Source organism: Spermophilus citellus (assembly GCF_964194105.1).
Source record: "Spermophilus citellus genome assembly, chromosome: 11".
In the NCBI taxonomy this organism is placed as follows: Eukaryota; Metazoa; Chordata; class Mammalia; order Rodentia; family Sciuridae; genus Spermophilus; species Spermophilus citellus.
Genome location: NC_138192.1, coordinates 110,277,290 through 110,293,917, shown reverse-complemented (window position 1 = coordinate 110,293,917; position 16,628 = coordinate 110,277,290). Strand labels below are relative to the sequence as shown.

The 16,628-nt window shown below is 35.1% G+C and overlaps 1 protein-coding gene across 3 annotated transcripts in view; it reads right to left on the bottom strand.

Moving 5' to 3' along the window:
- The window catches only part of UNC80 (unc-80 homolog, NALCN channel complex subunit), a gene marked incomplete at its 5' end in the record, with an annotated part of 198,761 nt that overhangs the window by 53,670 nt on the left and 128,463 nt on the right, over positions 1–16,628 (bottom strand). For 2 of the 3 annotated variants that reach the window (XM_081262112.1, XM_081262114.1), the window contains 6 exons: positions 173–267; positions 2,323–2,506; positions 5,498–5,584; positions 6,582–6,682; positions 8,791–8,934; positions 16,260–16,391. In XM_081262112.1, coding sequence (XP_081118238.1) covers positions 173–267; positions 2,323–2,506; positions 5,498–5,584; positions 6,582–6,682; positions 8,791–8,934; positions 16,260–16,391 — 743 coding nt within the window. The remainder of the gene's footprint in view (positions 1–172; positions 268–2,322; positions 2,507–5,497; positions 5,585–6,581; positions 6,683–8,790; positions 8,935–16,259; positions 16,392–16,628) is intronic. The other variant, XM_081262113.1, reaches the window with a different exon arrangement.

Here is a 16,628-nt window from a genome sequence, read left to right as displayed (position 1 = left end):
AAACTGGGGAAAATGACATAAGTACTTAATAGTGGGGCAGATTCTCAAAGAGTAAAGAATAGCGCACATTCCTTTGGAGACAGAAAAATGCCATTTATTTCTAAAATGGGTGTTTATAGATGTGACCATGGACATTGTGCATAAAAATCATTTTGTCAAAGGTCATTCCTACCTTCAACAGGGCTTCAAACTGAGTGTCTTCATGGACTGGTAACTGGGTTGGAATGTCACACTCATTTTGTCCATGAACTACCAATGTTTTGGTACCTACAGACAATAAAAATCACAATAAATGGACCCCACTACAGGAAAGTTTGTATTTAAAGCAGAAAGCCTTAAAATATCATCAAGTTGATTCTTAATTTATGGTTAGTGAGTGCTTTTTTAAATATTTTTATTCTTTTCACAATATATTTTTTTTTTGAGAGAGAGAGAGAGAGAATTTTTAATATTTATTTTTTAGTTCTGGGCGGACACAACATCTTTGCTTGTATGTGGTGCTGAGGATTGAACCTGGGCCGCACGCATGCTAGGCCAGCGCACTACCGCTTGAGCCACATCCCCAGCCCGTTAGTGAGTGCTTAATATGAGTATTGTACTAATTGTACTCCTTTATTCATATCTGAATGTGTATTTTAAATATGTTCACTTCTTAAACAATGATAGCTACCATTTATGGAGTTCCCAATACTTTTGCCCACTTAATTGTATTTAAATCCCCCAGCAAACTCATGACATGATCTTCATCTTACAAATTAGAAATATGAGAGAAACTGAGAAATTTTTTATTGTTGTTGTTACCAGGGATTGAACCCAGGGGCACTTAACTTCTGAGCCGCATTTCCCACCCTTTTTAATATTTTATTTAGAGAAAGGGTCTCACTGAGTTGCTTAGGGCCTCACTAAATGGCTGAGGTTGGCTTTGAACTCACAATCCTCCTGTCTCAGTCTCCCAAGCAGCTAGGATTACAGGCATCCACCACCATGCCTGGCTAGAGAGAAATTTAATAATATATCCAAAGACATATATTTATTTAGTGGGAGAGTCAAAATTCAAACCTTAAGCACTGCAACAAGTAATACACTCCTGTATTTTAAATGAGATAACCTGGCAATGACAGTTGAAAAAATATAAACAAAGATATTAGCAAAACCAAAACAAGTTCCTGAAATGTAGTTTAAATGCACATTTTCTGTACTCTGCTTTAGCTGGTTAAAACATGTTATTTTGGGTTAGGAATAGAGCTCAGTTGGCAGAGTCCTTGCCTCACATGCACAAGGCCCTGGGTTCAATCCCCAGCACCACCCTACCACCACACACACACATGAAAAAACTGTTTATTTTACTTCATTTATTAATCATACAACTTTGTGAATATTATAATATACCTTGATTTTTAACAAGTTGTTCTAAAGTATATGAGTGACAAAATGAATTTGTTTACTATAACAAAAACTGATCACATTTTTGGATACTCTACAGAACACACAAATATTCAACTGTTTATTGAATGCTTCCCATGGATCAGGTATGGCAGCAAGTATTTTATATACTTAAACTCATTGATTTCTTGTGATTGTGAAGTATGAATTATATTCCTATTTTGCACACAGGGAAAGAAAGCCCTTTCAAAAATGATGTTCTTTTCACAGCTGATACTAATTGTGTGACTGATAAACAGCAGTGCTGACTTAACACAGGCTTCTCTGCTGCCAGAACCTATGTTCTCATCTCTGAATATCTTTGTCTTTCTCTTTATTTCTATTAAAATGACCAATTCTTTTATTTTTATCGTCACTGAACAAGGATAAAGGCTTGGTAAAATCTTTATCTTAAGGACAAACGAGCTGTGTGAAGTGAAAAGGAACTGTATCTAGAGTTCATATCACACTTGATGTTCTTTTGTAATTCTCCCTCTTCCTGCTTTTCCCTTTTCCAATCTTTCATAAAGCCATCTCTCATTGAGTTTACAAAGGACTGGGGTCCCTGCCATGCAGACAACATCATTCTCCTTGCAGTGCCAAAAATTCACTCAAAAAGGCTTTCAGTTCAGCTTTCCTCTGCGAGAGACTTCCATACATCTTTAACCTTGGCAGTCCTTCAAGGACTGATTCACGAGGATCTCAGTTCTGATGTGTCCCTTTTCATCCGGCAACTGCTCATTTTTTAAAGTGTCTATTGTTTTTTCTCTGATTGGATTAAACAAAAATTCTTTGATGCACTCCGTTCTAGGGGTTAGAACTCTGAAAATTTTCTCATGAATGAAGGAGCATCCATGGTCTTTCAAAGGGCTATTCATAATTTTTTTTTTTTTTTTTTACCTGGCATTGAAGCAGTCACCAGGAGCTTTACTTCACACTGTTCCTTCTTCATTGTCTGCTTGAGGTCCTTGAAGAAAAGGCCCTCCACGTACCCAACCACCTCCCACAGGAAAGTCAGAGTGGCTGAAATGGCATCCATTCCCCATTCACAAGGGGTTCGCACGAAGTACATGATCAATCCCACCTGAAATCAGAACAAGCGACAAAGCCACAGTGATCCTGAGCTCACATTCTCATTTCCTTGGCTCTTCTTTTCTAAAGTTGGATCTTCTCCTGTGACTTCAATTTCTTTGTTCAAATGCTTCTCTAACACTTTCAATGGCACTGAGAAGGGGGAATTGGAAAATTGACAAACAGGCTTCCATATATTTTTATGTGTCATTAAAATGACCAATTCTTAAGAAGAAGGCATAAAAGTCATTCTTACAGACACCGTATCTCCTAGTATTCTCAGGTACAGAAGCCATCCAAAATTCATCTGTATGATGTTTACCCACACACCAGCTGCAGCAAATAGTCTAATAGTCTGAACCTAAGAATGCCCTGCTTTGCCAAATCAGCAAATTCTAAAGTTTTATTTGTGTGTCCTCTAACATGTTGAAAAAATGTGTCATTTTGGGTATTGTAAAGCTGACATTTAAAATGTCTTCTAAATCTACTTTTTAGTAGGAAGTAGAATATTTAACATTCTATAAAATGAGGAGTGACTATAATTGGAATATTTGATGTAATAACTCTTGACTACCTTTCAATAGTACACAACGAAATCAGAAAAGAATAATGTAAAATTTTCCCCTGTGGGTTTAGCCATTGTTTCTTGAAAAATTCAGCAGTCCTGGGAAACTTTTCTATTATATTGAAATAATAAGGGTCACTAAACTCATCTGCTTTGATGGTTCTGAATGCTAATGCTTTAATGAGGGTCAAACATCACCTCTAGCAGAAATCTATAAAAGATGGAAACGGGATGGGCTTAAAGTGTCTCGATTAGTCAGAAGTGTGTCTTCCTTAAAACTGATATGCATTTCCGATTCTGTGTGTCTTACATGCTATCAGAGCATTCAGGTGCCAGATATCTGAGATGGTGCCATGGGCCTTCTTTGTGTACAGTAGTAGATTGGTGACTGAGATGGCATACAAGCTCAAGAACTGGTTCATGCTTATTAAGGATTTTGAGACGTATTCAAAAACATCTTACAACTATCAAGGTACCACACTCATGCAAAAGTCTTCACATTCCCACAGTTACTCTTGCCCCACATTAAAGTTGCCAGGTCAAGTCAAACAGTGGATTTAAGAGTCTAGAAGTGATGAGTCAGTGTTGCCAACATCCCCACCATCTACACCTCTGACAGCAATTAGAAAAAAGGAATATCTCATAAGGGTTATTTTAAAAAATTTGATTCTTCCCTTTACTGTTTTTTTCTTTCTGAATACAAGCCCCTTCTCCTTGTCCACCCAAAGCAGACATCTGCCTGGGATTTGGGGAAAGAGTAGAGTCTGGACAGAAATGCAGAGATAGGAAGGTATATTCATGCAAAATAAGATTTTTAAGATTTAAAGCAAGGTCCAAATATGGCCATTCCTTTTCTCTATTAGCTTATCTGTTACCTGGGAGGACTTACGTTCACCTCTAAGGCTCACTTGAGATAGACAGAAGGAGAATATAGTAGAAGAAAAATTAAATGCTCATCTACTTGCTGCAGAATTAAAAGATGGAGGAGAGTAATGGTCTAGCCAAGTATTTCCCTATCCGGTGACCTGGTAATGTGTGTGGGCAAGTGAAGGTAACATTCAAAGGGCTCTTGCCTCCAGTCTCTGGGTTTCCATTCCATACCAACCTGGACACAATGTAAACTTGGCAGGGCACATACTTACACTGAGGGAGGCCCTGACATTTGTCTTTGCTAATCTATCTTTTCTTTTTTGTGTGACATAGCCAGGACCCCAAAACAGTGGACCCCTGACTGGAGAGTTTTCCAAATGGCTGCAGTAGCTGAACAGGACACTCTAGCTGGTGGACTTCCTATGCTTGAGCCAGACTCATGGGCATTTACAGCACCAGCCAGAGTTGAGGTGAGATTGAGACTTCCAGAAAATACCACTGGGAGCAGACAGGCCTCATGTTTCCAGAGTCAAGGGCTTCCGTTTTTGCCAACCTGGCATCTAGCCACCAGTCAGACAAAGAACATTATCTCACAAGTATAGCAGCCAGAGGAAACACAGGGATAGACCGTGAAGAAAGGTCTTTTTTCCTCCCCCACTCCACATGGTTCTTACAAACAAAAGCAGTGGGAAGAAGGAGGCTTCCTAGAGAATAAGCATTTTATCCAAGAAAGACTGAACACTATCCAAAAGTGCAGTTCATATTTTTGTATCAGTCTGAACTTATAACGAGATTGGACACTTATTTATATTTTTTTTCCCCCTTGCCAACAGGCAAGTGGGCACTCCGGAAGACTAAATTAGTCACAGACAAGAGAAAGGAATTACAAATATTCTCTGCCCATGGGAGTTGTAGTGTGAGTTAAATTTGTCACCCTGCTATGGATTCATATGCATATACATATGGACAAGTATTTCCCTGACGATAGTGAGGAAGAAGGAAAGGAGTTCTCCCGACAGAGACGTTAATTTGGCTTTCTGTCTGCCTGAATTAAGGTGTAGTTTCAAAGAATAGTCATCATGTCTCAGTCCCCATATTCATGTGAAGAAACTGGTAAGACCTGAAGTGTCAGGAAGCAGTTTTCAGATGAGGTTTAAGCATAGACAGCTGTCATGGAAAAATCCACTTACAAATATTTTCTACCTAGGGAAATACTTGCTCGTGTGTGTGTGTGTGTGTGTGTGTGTGTGTGTGTGTGTGTGTACAGGCATACACTTTAAATGGCAATACAGGAAAAGGTAATGAATGGCTAAAAATGACATGAACGGAAATAAGGAAGTCGCATAATGCTAAAGAAAGAGTGGGAAAGCACGTTTGTGGAGTATCCACCAGGTGTCAAAACTGTGGCAGGCAGGGTCTTCCTCTACTAAGAGTGGTGGACTCCGCTTACTAAGACTCACCTGTCTCTCAATTAATGAAAAATTATGTTTTAAAAACCCTGAGACTTTTATCTCATGTTCCTGCTTCTTACTTGGAAATCAACATAATCTATTGACTACTGACACTCACCAAGTAGTTGAATAGGATATGAGATGTCTGAGCAGGAAAGTCTCCAATGTTTAAGAGAAGTTTGCGCAGCATGTACATTAATTCATCCTGAAAAGAGAGCATAATTTTAATGTCTTGTTCAGGTGCCATGCTGTAGGAAACAAAATTAATTTTTTGAAAATTGGGGGAGATTTTTAACTTTTTGCTCAGACTTTAAATGCTCAACATTTTAATATAGTTTATGTGATGCACATGTATACTTATAGTACATGTGATACTCAGTATTTAACTAATCTTAGTATTTATCTAACACCTTTCTTCTAGGAGCTGACATAAATATCAAGGACATCTGTGTTGTTGTTTTTTTTTAAATAAAACTTTACACTGTATCTACAGGTCATGGGTAAACCTTTAGAGCTGTATATTTAGTTAACTATCTGCCATGGCATGCCCTCCAAGGTGTGGTGGGAATGTAAGGAAGACCTATGTTGAGAAACCATTAAACAAACCAAGTTTACTAAACTTTTGAACTTCATAATTCTGTTTCCTAAGTTTTGAGTTAACAAGAAGAGTGAGGCCAAGAGAGGATAACTGGGCCATAACTAACTTATTTTCAGAAACTAAACCTAATATTCAAATGAACATAGTCATAATGTAGAAACAAATAATTCTTAATTATCAGTATATTTTTTCATTGCTCAGCAAACTGTTTTTACATAATTTTCTTATAGGGTGGTCTGGCAAATTAGCTTTTTGACTAAAGAAGAGTGCTCACCTATTCTAATAATCCCACCTGTACCACAGACTCAACAAATGTATCCAATATTAACAACATTATACTAAATTTAGTCTTCGTTCAAAATATTGAAAGTCTTTCAGATTTAGGGTTATCACTAGTAACATACTTAAACACGCAGATGTCAAGTAACAAATTTGAAAGAAAACAGCAAAATTTAATATTGCTCATCATCATTATTTTAAAAAGTACTCTTTGGCTATGTATGAGAGGACATTGATGTTGCATGCACAGCACTATACAGAGTCTTTAACTTGCTTTTTACAGTATTCACATTCATAACTACACTGTAAAGGAAGAGGAATTTACTTGTCTATTGCTGATTGTCAGTTTTTCCAGAAAATGTCGAAGAACAGTTGATGGATCTTCAATTAGACAATTCCATAAGACTTGTTGGGCCACAGCACTCACTTTAAAAGAGGAAAAAGAAAATTGAACATTTGTCTTAAATGGAGATAAATCTATTACACACTATTCAAACAATTAACCAAGCTTAAATTAGTTTCTCCATTTTGCCTTAGAAAGATTCTCTAAACTCTTTTTCTTTTGAAAGGTGAATATTCGTTCTTTTTCTTGTTCTCACTGAACATTTTCACATGTAAAGAAAAGTTAAGAAAAAAGAGTAAGATGGTCTTTAAGTATTAGCATTGCAAAGAATAACTTTGTGAACACACGCAGTTGTCTGTGTTGTGGAAACCGCAATAATATGAGCAGTGGTAAGTCTTTATTAAAGTCATATTTCATTGCTTATGACATAAATTCCTAAAGTAATTATTTAGTGTTGGAAAATATATTTGGTTAAAGTGCACATGAATTACAGATGGTCTTTTAAAGTCTACATGGATGCTTTAAATAATATCTCTTTGGGTAAGTTAAAGTAGTTAAGCCAGTACTAATTGGGTTCCCGTTACTGATGAGAGACTCTTAAAAATAATCAGTCCTCATGAGAAATGATGTGCTCCTACTTTGGAAAAGGTAGTCAGGCTAAGATTACCTGCAAGCATCCAGACTAAGAAAGCCAGTGGGCAAAGGGATCAGTCTAAATAGCATTCCCAATTCCACTCGTTTTCTAAACTAGGTGTATAGAATTTAGCATAAATTTATCCTTCAGTCTATATTTTCAACACACATTACCAATTATTGCTTCAGAAATTAACCATCCAACTGAAATTCAGAGCCTTATAAATCAATAATATGAATAAGAAATACATAAATACTAAGCTTTACTATTCATGTATCCCATAAATAATTTTGAAAGGTGTCGATTTTTGTTAGGTTTGAAATTGGTTGCAAAAATATCTTTACAATACTTTTTATTCTCATTATTCTAATAAGGCAGTTTGATGCTTAAAACCTGGAAAACACAGAATACCACAAAGGGAAAAATAAAAATGGGAAGACCACCAATCATAATAATAGCTATGAACAGTCTGGAGGATGTCCTTTTATATATAGGAAATACATACTTAACATATATGTTGAAACATTATATAGGAAACATTGTTTCATACTCAATTTTTTAATTTAGCAATATGAAGAACAGTTTTTATGTTAATATTCTAGAATATGATTTTTTATGTGTACAGAATACTCTCAATTGGTGTAAAAAGATTAATTTAATTGCCTGTGGTATAGCACATTTAAATTCTTTCCAGACTTTTTTTTATATAATGTTCAGTGTCCTTTATAAACTTTTATATAGTCTCCGTTTTTGCTTTATGAAATTGCTAGAAACCAATTTTTTACACTTTTAAGTTTTTGATCCACATAATGAAACCCCATTCTAGAAAGCTTGCACCAAATTTTATGCTTGAACACCAAGTTTTGAGGATGCCCTTTTTCCTGCCTCTTCACCAACTGGGGTATTTTAAGGAAATCTTTGCCAACTTTGTAACTGACATATAAGCTTTCACTGTTGTTTTAAACAGCTGTTTACAGGTGTTAATGGCCAATAAACTGTTCATATCCTTTGCCCATTTTTCTACAGGGGTTTTTAAAATTGATACTGAGTTTTAACTTTATTCTTAATTCAAAAATTTAAGAATATTAACCTTTTGTCTATTACAAATATAACTCATCTTTACCCCGTTTTTCATTTCATTTTGAAATTAGGAAAGATGTTTTTTGTAGTGTCAAATGAATAGCTAAAATTTCTAAGATGGACACAGTAACTGTTTCATTTCTACTTGACCAAGTTAAGTGTTGTTTTGTTTTTTGGTCATAGATAACCTTCTTGGACCTTACTACTTCTTTGTCAATGCTATTTATTGGTTATACAAGTATGGGAGGAGGAGGTCATAAATTGATGAGATATGGAAGTTTATAGCATGGCAGACTAACCTATTCCTGTCGCAAAAGTGACAGTGTTGGTATTCTAAGCCACAAATCTGTAGTTATAATAAATGCATAAAACCATTCAACATGTGTTCAGTGGGTAACATGTTCAAGAGGAATCTACTGTTCTCCATCAGATGAACCCTTAAGCCCATGACGGAAGGTGTGACGGGTCAAACTGTACCTGCTACTCCGTCCTCCCGCACCTCACCGTCCTCCATGAGATGAACGATGGGCAGCACTGCTGCACAGATGCATGCAGGGAACACGGCCTGTGGGGGCTGTGGCACATGGTGGTTTGGTGTGTGTTCCGTGGTGTGCTCCTCATCTGGAGGGGGAGACAAAATCAGGGTGCTTTCCCCAGTGATGTAATTCTAATACAACAACATTTCAGTTCAGTTCAAGTCTTACCGACTTAGTGGTATAATCCACAGCAATGATGAAATATCATTATTTTTAAAAAATTAGATTTACATAGAGTGTCTCCTCATGTTAAATAACAAAACCAACCCACTTCACAAATGCTGTCTTTTTTCTTGTTTTATGGAGAAAGAAGCATGGACATTCTGGGTAGATCAGCTCATATCATGAACTCAAAGATCACATTTTAAGTGGAGACTAAGTCGTTTTTCACAGATGCAACTGGAAGTGGTAAGTATGAATACGGAATAGCAGAAAACATATACACATGTTCCAGGTGAGAATAACAGCCCACTCATATTCATGTTCTTATGTTCACTGATAAATATGATTAATAATAAATTTGAACAATTATTTCATATGGGAATACAATGAGTTTAGATTTAATAGTCAAGGAATGTAGGAAAGACATTTTACAGCTCAATAAAAAACCTAATTTTATTATTAATACAAAGTAAGTCATTTTTCTAGAGTGCTTAAAGAACAGGGAGTCTTTGATTCTCATATTTCAGTGTATGTAGTTATTTGGGATTTTAGAGGTCTTATGAAGGACTGGAGGGTAAGAGACTTACTTAGTTGCTCTCAGTCCTGGTTTCACCCTAGATGTATATGAAAATCTTTAAACAGTATATGGACAGATACACTGGGTAGGCACTTAAGGAATAATAATAAAGATTCTCCAAATCTACCACAAAAGCAATAAGAACATTGGAAAATACAGTCAAAATAAACGTTCTCAGAACTTTAAAAATTAACCAAAATCTGAGAACAATTTAAGGAGTGTTTGTTAGAAATCAAAAAGCAGAATCTTTATATGATTGCTAGTGTTTCTGCTTTTTTAACTTTCTCTCTTCACTCTGCCTTTCTTTGGCTTCTTGGTAGCCTTGGAAATTAGTAGCTGCATATCCATGGCAGATGTAAATACCAGCAGCCTAACAGCCTCTAGGGGTATAGCAGGTTTGGAGCTCCCAAAAACCTTGTCACTAGAGAAATGTCACAACTTGAACTATTTAGCCACTATTTGGAAAATCCCCACGCAGAGCGCTTGTCTTTATTTGACTTGGCTCAATGCTTGCTTAGTGCAAATGATTTATACCCAGGTCATTGGCCAAAAAGAATTAGCAAACAACTGTCTCACATTACAGCTGGCTGAGGTGCTTATATCAGCTGGGGCAAGCAGGAATCTGCAGAAAAAACATAAAGGAAAATCTGGAGAATGTAGGTCTCTGACACATTCTTGGTATCTAGATGGCTGCATGCATGTGCAAGGGTGTGCTCTCGCTCATGAAAGACCTAAATTCCTAACCTTTCGCTTCTGGCTGACCTTGAGGCTCTGCCCAAGCATAAAGTGAAACAGTGAGGGCCAAGGCAGAGTCTTAAACTACTGGAACAGGAAGGTGACTCAGTACATCTATAGAGCCCTCCAGCAAAGGCTAGGAGACTCTTCAGTACATGGCATTTAAGAAAAAGCTCTGTCTAATCATTACCTGATCACTAATTTAACTTAAGAGATTTAGGTGATCATACTCAAGAAAGTATGCAGATTTTTAACAGTCCAGAACAGTCAGTAACCAAACAAATAATAACACAACTTCTAGCAATAACACACCCCAATTTGGAAAGAGGATGTCTGATTTTCAAAGCTGCCACATGATACAACTTAAATTTTCCATTTTTTGATAAAAAATTATGAGGCATGCAAAAAAAATCAAGAAAATACTGCCCATAGAGAAATAAAAGCAGTCAATAGAAACTGTCTTTAAGGAAGCTTAGATTTGGGACTCAACTAGACAAAGATATTCTATCAGTAGTTGTATTTTCTATTTTAATACTTTATAAATGTTACATAAAACATGACAGCTATAATACAAAATAACAATAAAAATAAATCTGTCTTTTGCATGCCATATCTTTTACATGTAAAATGGCAAATATAAATCTTATTTTATCCATAATTACATTAAGTAAAAATGGACAAAATATTCCTATCAAGAAACAGAATGAGCGGTAAAAATAAAAAGTGAAAAAGAACTTGAGAGTATTATGTTAAGTGAAATAAGCCAAACTTGGAAAGTCAAGGGTTGGATGTTTACTCTCACAGGTAGAAGATAGAGAGGAAAAAAAGTGAGGGGGGATCTCATGAAAATGTAAGTGAAAGGGAGCCCAAGGTAAGGATAGAAAGGGAGGGAAAGAAGTTGACCAAATTATGTTACATGTATTTATATGTGGGTTTATACATATGAATATCTCACAATGAATCCTACTGTTATATATAATTATAAGGTACCAACAAAATCAATTTAAAAAAAACAAACATGACTCAAATATATAGTGTTTTTAGAGTCATAGAGTTTCAGAGACACAAATAAGACGGAAGAAAGATGGAAAAAGATATGCCATGTGGACAATAGTTAAGAGAAAGCTGGAATGTCTATATTATTATCAAATTTAATTTTAATATAAAAAATTTTACTGGAGGCAAAGGAAGACATGTTATAACTATAAAAAAAATCAACCTATTGGGAAAACAATTTTACATGCATTTGTAACAACAAGAGAGCCCCAAAACTTAAGAAGTAAAAACTGACAGAATTAAAGGGAGAAATAGATAATTCAATAGTAATCAATACAAACTTCACTATCCCACTTTCAGTAATGTTTAGAACAACTAGACAGACTTCATCAAGGGAACAGAGGACTTGAACAACATTATAAACCAACTAAACCTAACATACATAAGCAATAATAATGAAACATTTTTCTGAAACATAGTTCAGAATGCATGCAATCACACACAAGCCTCAATGAGTTTATTTTTTTTAAAGAGACGAGAGACAGAGAGAGAGAGAGAGAGAGAGAGAGAGAGAGATAATTTTTTTAATATTTATTTTTTAGTTCTCGGCGGACACATCTTTGTTTGTATGTGGTGCTGAGGATCAAACCCGGGCCGCATGCATGCCAGGTGAGCGCACTACCGCTTGAGCCACATCACCAGCCCCTCAATGAGTTTAAAAAGGTGAAGTAATATGTTTTCTGACCCTAAGAGATTAAATTATATATCAATAACTGTATAAGAACTTGGAAATTTACAAATATATAAAAATCAAACAGTTAATTCCAAATAACCAAGGTCAGATATTGAATCACATCATAAAATACTATTCCTTGAAAAGGATCAATAAAATTGACAAATCTTTAGGTAGACTGAGAAAGAGAAAAGAAAAAAAGACCCAAATTGCTAAAACTGAGGAAAAAGAGGGCACACATCACTACCAATCATAATTATCAATATAATAAGGATTGCAAAGAAATATTAAGGACAAGTATACATAAATAAATTAGAGAATGTAGATTAAATACACAAGTCTCTAGGAAGGCATAACCTAAAGAAGTTGACTAGGGAAGAAATAGAAAATTTGAATAGATTTATATCAAAGAGATTGCTATAGTAATAAAAAAAAAACTTTCCACAAAGGAAAGCCAAGACCCAGGTAACTTTATTGGACAATTCCACCAAATACTGAACAGATATTTAACACTAATTCTTCACAAAACTTCTAAAAATTAGAAGAGAAGGAAACACTTCTTAAATCAGTCTAATAAGTCAGTATTGCTTTGTACTGAAACTAGATAATGACATCACAAGAAATGAAAAACAGATCAGTATCCCTTATGTGTACAGATGAGAAAATCTTCAACAAGCTATTAGTAAACTGAACCTAGAACTATATAAGATTATATACTATGACCAAATGAGATTTATCTCAGAAATGCAAGGAAGGATAAACATACAAAAAGCAACAAATATATCTTAATAGAATGAAAAAAAAAACCTCATGAGAATTTCAATAAGTACAAAAAAGCCTTTGATAAAACCCAACACTTTTCATAATAAAAAAGAAAATACAAAACTAGGAAATGAAGGGCACTTCCTCAACATTATAAAGGCCATTTATTAAAAACCCACAGATTTTTTTAAAATAAAAAAATCCACTAACACTAACTGGATTAAGTTAGTGAATACTTAATAGTAAAAGACTGAATGCTTTCCCCCTAAGATCAGACACAAGGCAAAAATATCTGATCTCACCTCTCCTATACAAACAATACTGGATGTTTAGCCAGTAAAGAAGTAAATTATCTTTATTTGCAGATGATGTAATTTCGTGCATAAAAAAAGCCTAAGGAATCCACAAGAAACTATTAGAAGTAATAAACTATTTCATAGAGGCTGCAGGAATCAAGATATAATATACAAAAATCAACTGTATTTTTAAAAGACTTTTTAGTTATAGATAGACACAATATCTTTATTTTATTTATTTTTATGTGGTGCTGAGGATCAAACCTAGTGCCTCATGCATGAGAGGCAAGCTACAACCCCAGCCCTCAACTGTATTTTTATGCATGGGGAATAAAAACTCAAAAGTGAAATTAGAAGAATAACTTATTTTTTTGGGGGGGAGGTGGGTACTGGAGATTGAACTCAGGGCCACTTAGCCACTGAGCCACATACCCAGCCCTATTTTGTATTTTATTTAGAGACAAGGTCTCACTGAGTAGCTTAGTGCCTTGCTTTTGCTGAGGCTGGCTTTGAACTTGCAATCCTCTTGTCTCAGCCTCCGTTGCTGCTGGGATTACAGGTGTGCGCCACCATACCTGGCAGGAGAACACTTTTAAATAAACTAGCATCAAAAATAATAAAATACTTAGGAATAAATTCAATGAAAGAAGTACAAGACTTGTACACTGAAAGCTACACACATTGTTGAAATAGGACCTAAATGAATGAAAAAGTATACGTGTTCATTGATCAGAAGACTTAATAAATCCCACAGTGATCTACAGATACAATGCAATGAGATCTCATGTGTCTTTTTAAAGAAGTCGACAAAATAATCCTCCAATTCACATAAAAGTGCCAAGAGACCAAGATTAGCTAACATAATTTTGAAGAAGAAAAACATAGTTGAAGAACTCACATTTTCCTTAAAAAAATCTTACTATAAAGTTACAGTAATCAAGACTTATGTATGCTAATGACACAAAGTATGCTACTGACACAAAGATTGAAGTATGGATCAATAGAATAGAAAGATCAGAAATAAACCATTACATTTGTGTTCAATTGATTTTTTACATTAATCCAAAAAAATTAATGAAGAAAAAGAATATTTTCAATAAATGGTACTCAGACAACTAGATATCTACATGCAAAAGAATGAAGTTGAATTCTAATATCATAATTAAAGCATTAACTCAAAATTGACTGGACTCCTAAATATAAGTGCTAAAGCCATACAACTCTTGGGAAAAAAACATAGGAACAGATTTTTGTTATCTTGGGCTACACAGTTGTTTCTTATTTATGACACTAAAAGTACAAGTGACAAATTTTATATATATTCACATATATGACTTAAATAAAATTACAATCTTCCATGTTTCAAACTTGCCATTAAGAAAGTAAAAAGCCAAACCATAGAATGGAGGAAAATATTTGTGAACCATTTATCTGACAAATGGCCTGTCTCCAAAATATATAAATAATTCTTATCACTCAACAATGAAATTAACCAATTAAAAATGGGCAAATAACAGTCTGGATACTTTGTTTTACATCTACATACTTATTTCATGAATTGAAATAAATGCTTTCTCATTTGTATTTCATGTAATTGTAATTATATCTTTTACATTAAATGATATGCAAATTTAATACATAAAAAGTAATAAAGAAAATACAGACAAAAGATTCAAATGGACATTTTTCTAGAGAAGGTATATGAATAGTCAATGAGCACATGAAAAGATAATTTGCATTAGCATAATGCAAATCAAAATCATAATGAGATAGCCATTTCACATCCAAAGGCATGGCTAAAACTAAAACAGACAATAAGGAGTATGGGAAAAGATGTGGAGCAATTGGAACCCTCACACTTTTTGATGGGAATGTAAAATGGTACAGACACATTGGAAATACTTTGGCAATTTTCCTCATAAAAACTTCCACATGTCTGTTCCTAAGAGCCTAATTCATAGTAGACAAAATGGAAACAAACCCATGTGCCCAGAAACTGATGGGTAGACAAATAAGGATTACGTCAGTGTGATAGAAAATTATTTGGGAATAAATAAGAATAGAAAGTTGATACATGCTACAATATGGATGAACCTTGAAAATATTATGCCAAATGAAAAAAATCCAGTCACAAAAGAACATATATCATACAATTCAATTTATATGAAATGTGTAAAATGGGCAAATCCATAGAAATAAAAAGCAGATTAGTTCTTGCTGGGTTCAGGGAAGCAGTGACTGCTAATGGGTATGGGGTTTCTTTTGATATGAGAAAGATATTTGAAAATTAAGATAGTGAGTGTTGCATATTCTGTGGATATACTAAAAACTACAGCACTGTATACATCAGAGATGAATCTTAGGATACATGAATTATTTCTTATTAAAAGTGTTATGAAAATACAGATATGTCTTGGGCCCCATCTCCATAAGTTGTGAATAACTAGCATCAGTCATTTTTCAAAATTCCCTAGGACTGTGTAGCAAAAGTATGAGAATGACTGCTCTATTTGTTCCATTTCTGTATATATATTTTTGCTGACTTCATAAATCAGTGATGATATCTATATAACCATATAGCAGTTAGCCAGTTGTTCATCATTAGAGAAGTATAGTTTTTATGTTTTGGGAGCTGACGGACATCAGTCTGCCTCCCACCCCTCCCATATCAAGAATCAGACTTCATTACAGGAATTTCATGATATTTAGTCTTAATTTGATTGTTAAGTTACTCCAGAACAACGGCCTACACTGGAGTCATTGAAAGAGGGTTTAAAAGTACCAGATACATGGGTCCTACCTTCAGAGATTGTAATTGTGATAGGTCTGGACATTTTAAAAAAGCTTCCCAGTAATGTGTAGCCAGGGAAGAAAACCATTTACTGCCTAGAATAATGTCTTCAGGACTGTCAGCAATATGGTTACATGTAATGTAATTAAAAGAGGTCAACTTAAAAATGAGAATTCCTGGTGAAATCAACATTTTTTTTGTTTAAGGATTCCACTCTGGTTTTTCTTTTTTAACCTCAAATCATCAAATAAGTTCTTTAATGAGGACAGTGTAAAAGTAATAAGGTGATGTTAACTGGAAAAAGATTCAAAACATGTGAGCCATGAGGAATAAAGAAGGCATTTGCGAGAGGACATACCTTCTGCGCTGACAGCTGAACGCACCGACCAGACCGACCCCCGGCGGAAGGAGTAATTCCTGTGGGAGGTGCTCGAGGTGCACGAGGGGCTCACCGACAGTCGGCGGGATGCCAGATTGGTGACTTCTTCTACTGGCAAACAAAATGGGGCATGTGAACTTTACAACTCAATTTATCATCATCACAGATACAGTTATGCTTATACCACAAGTATACACTGCTCTCAGACCACAGGGCTTAAATCACTTAGAATGACTAGGAAACAACGACTCTACAAAAGACAGACAAAAGTTCCTCCTAAAGTTTTCCAGGAAGTCAGAACACAGAATCACTGAAATTAAAATGATTCATAAATCATTTTTTTTTAAT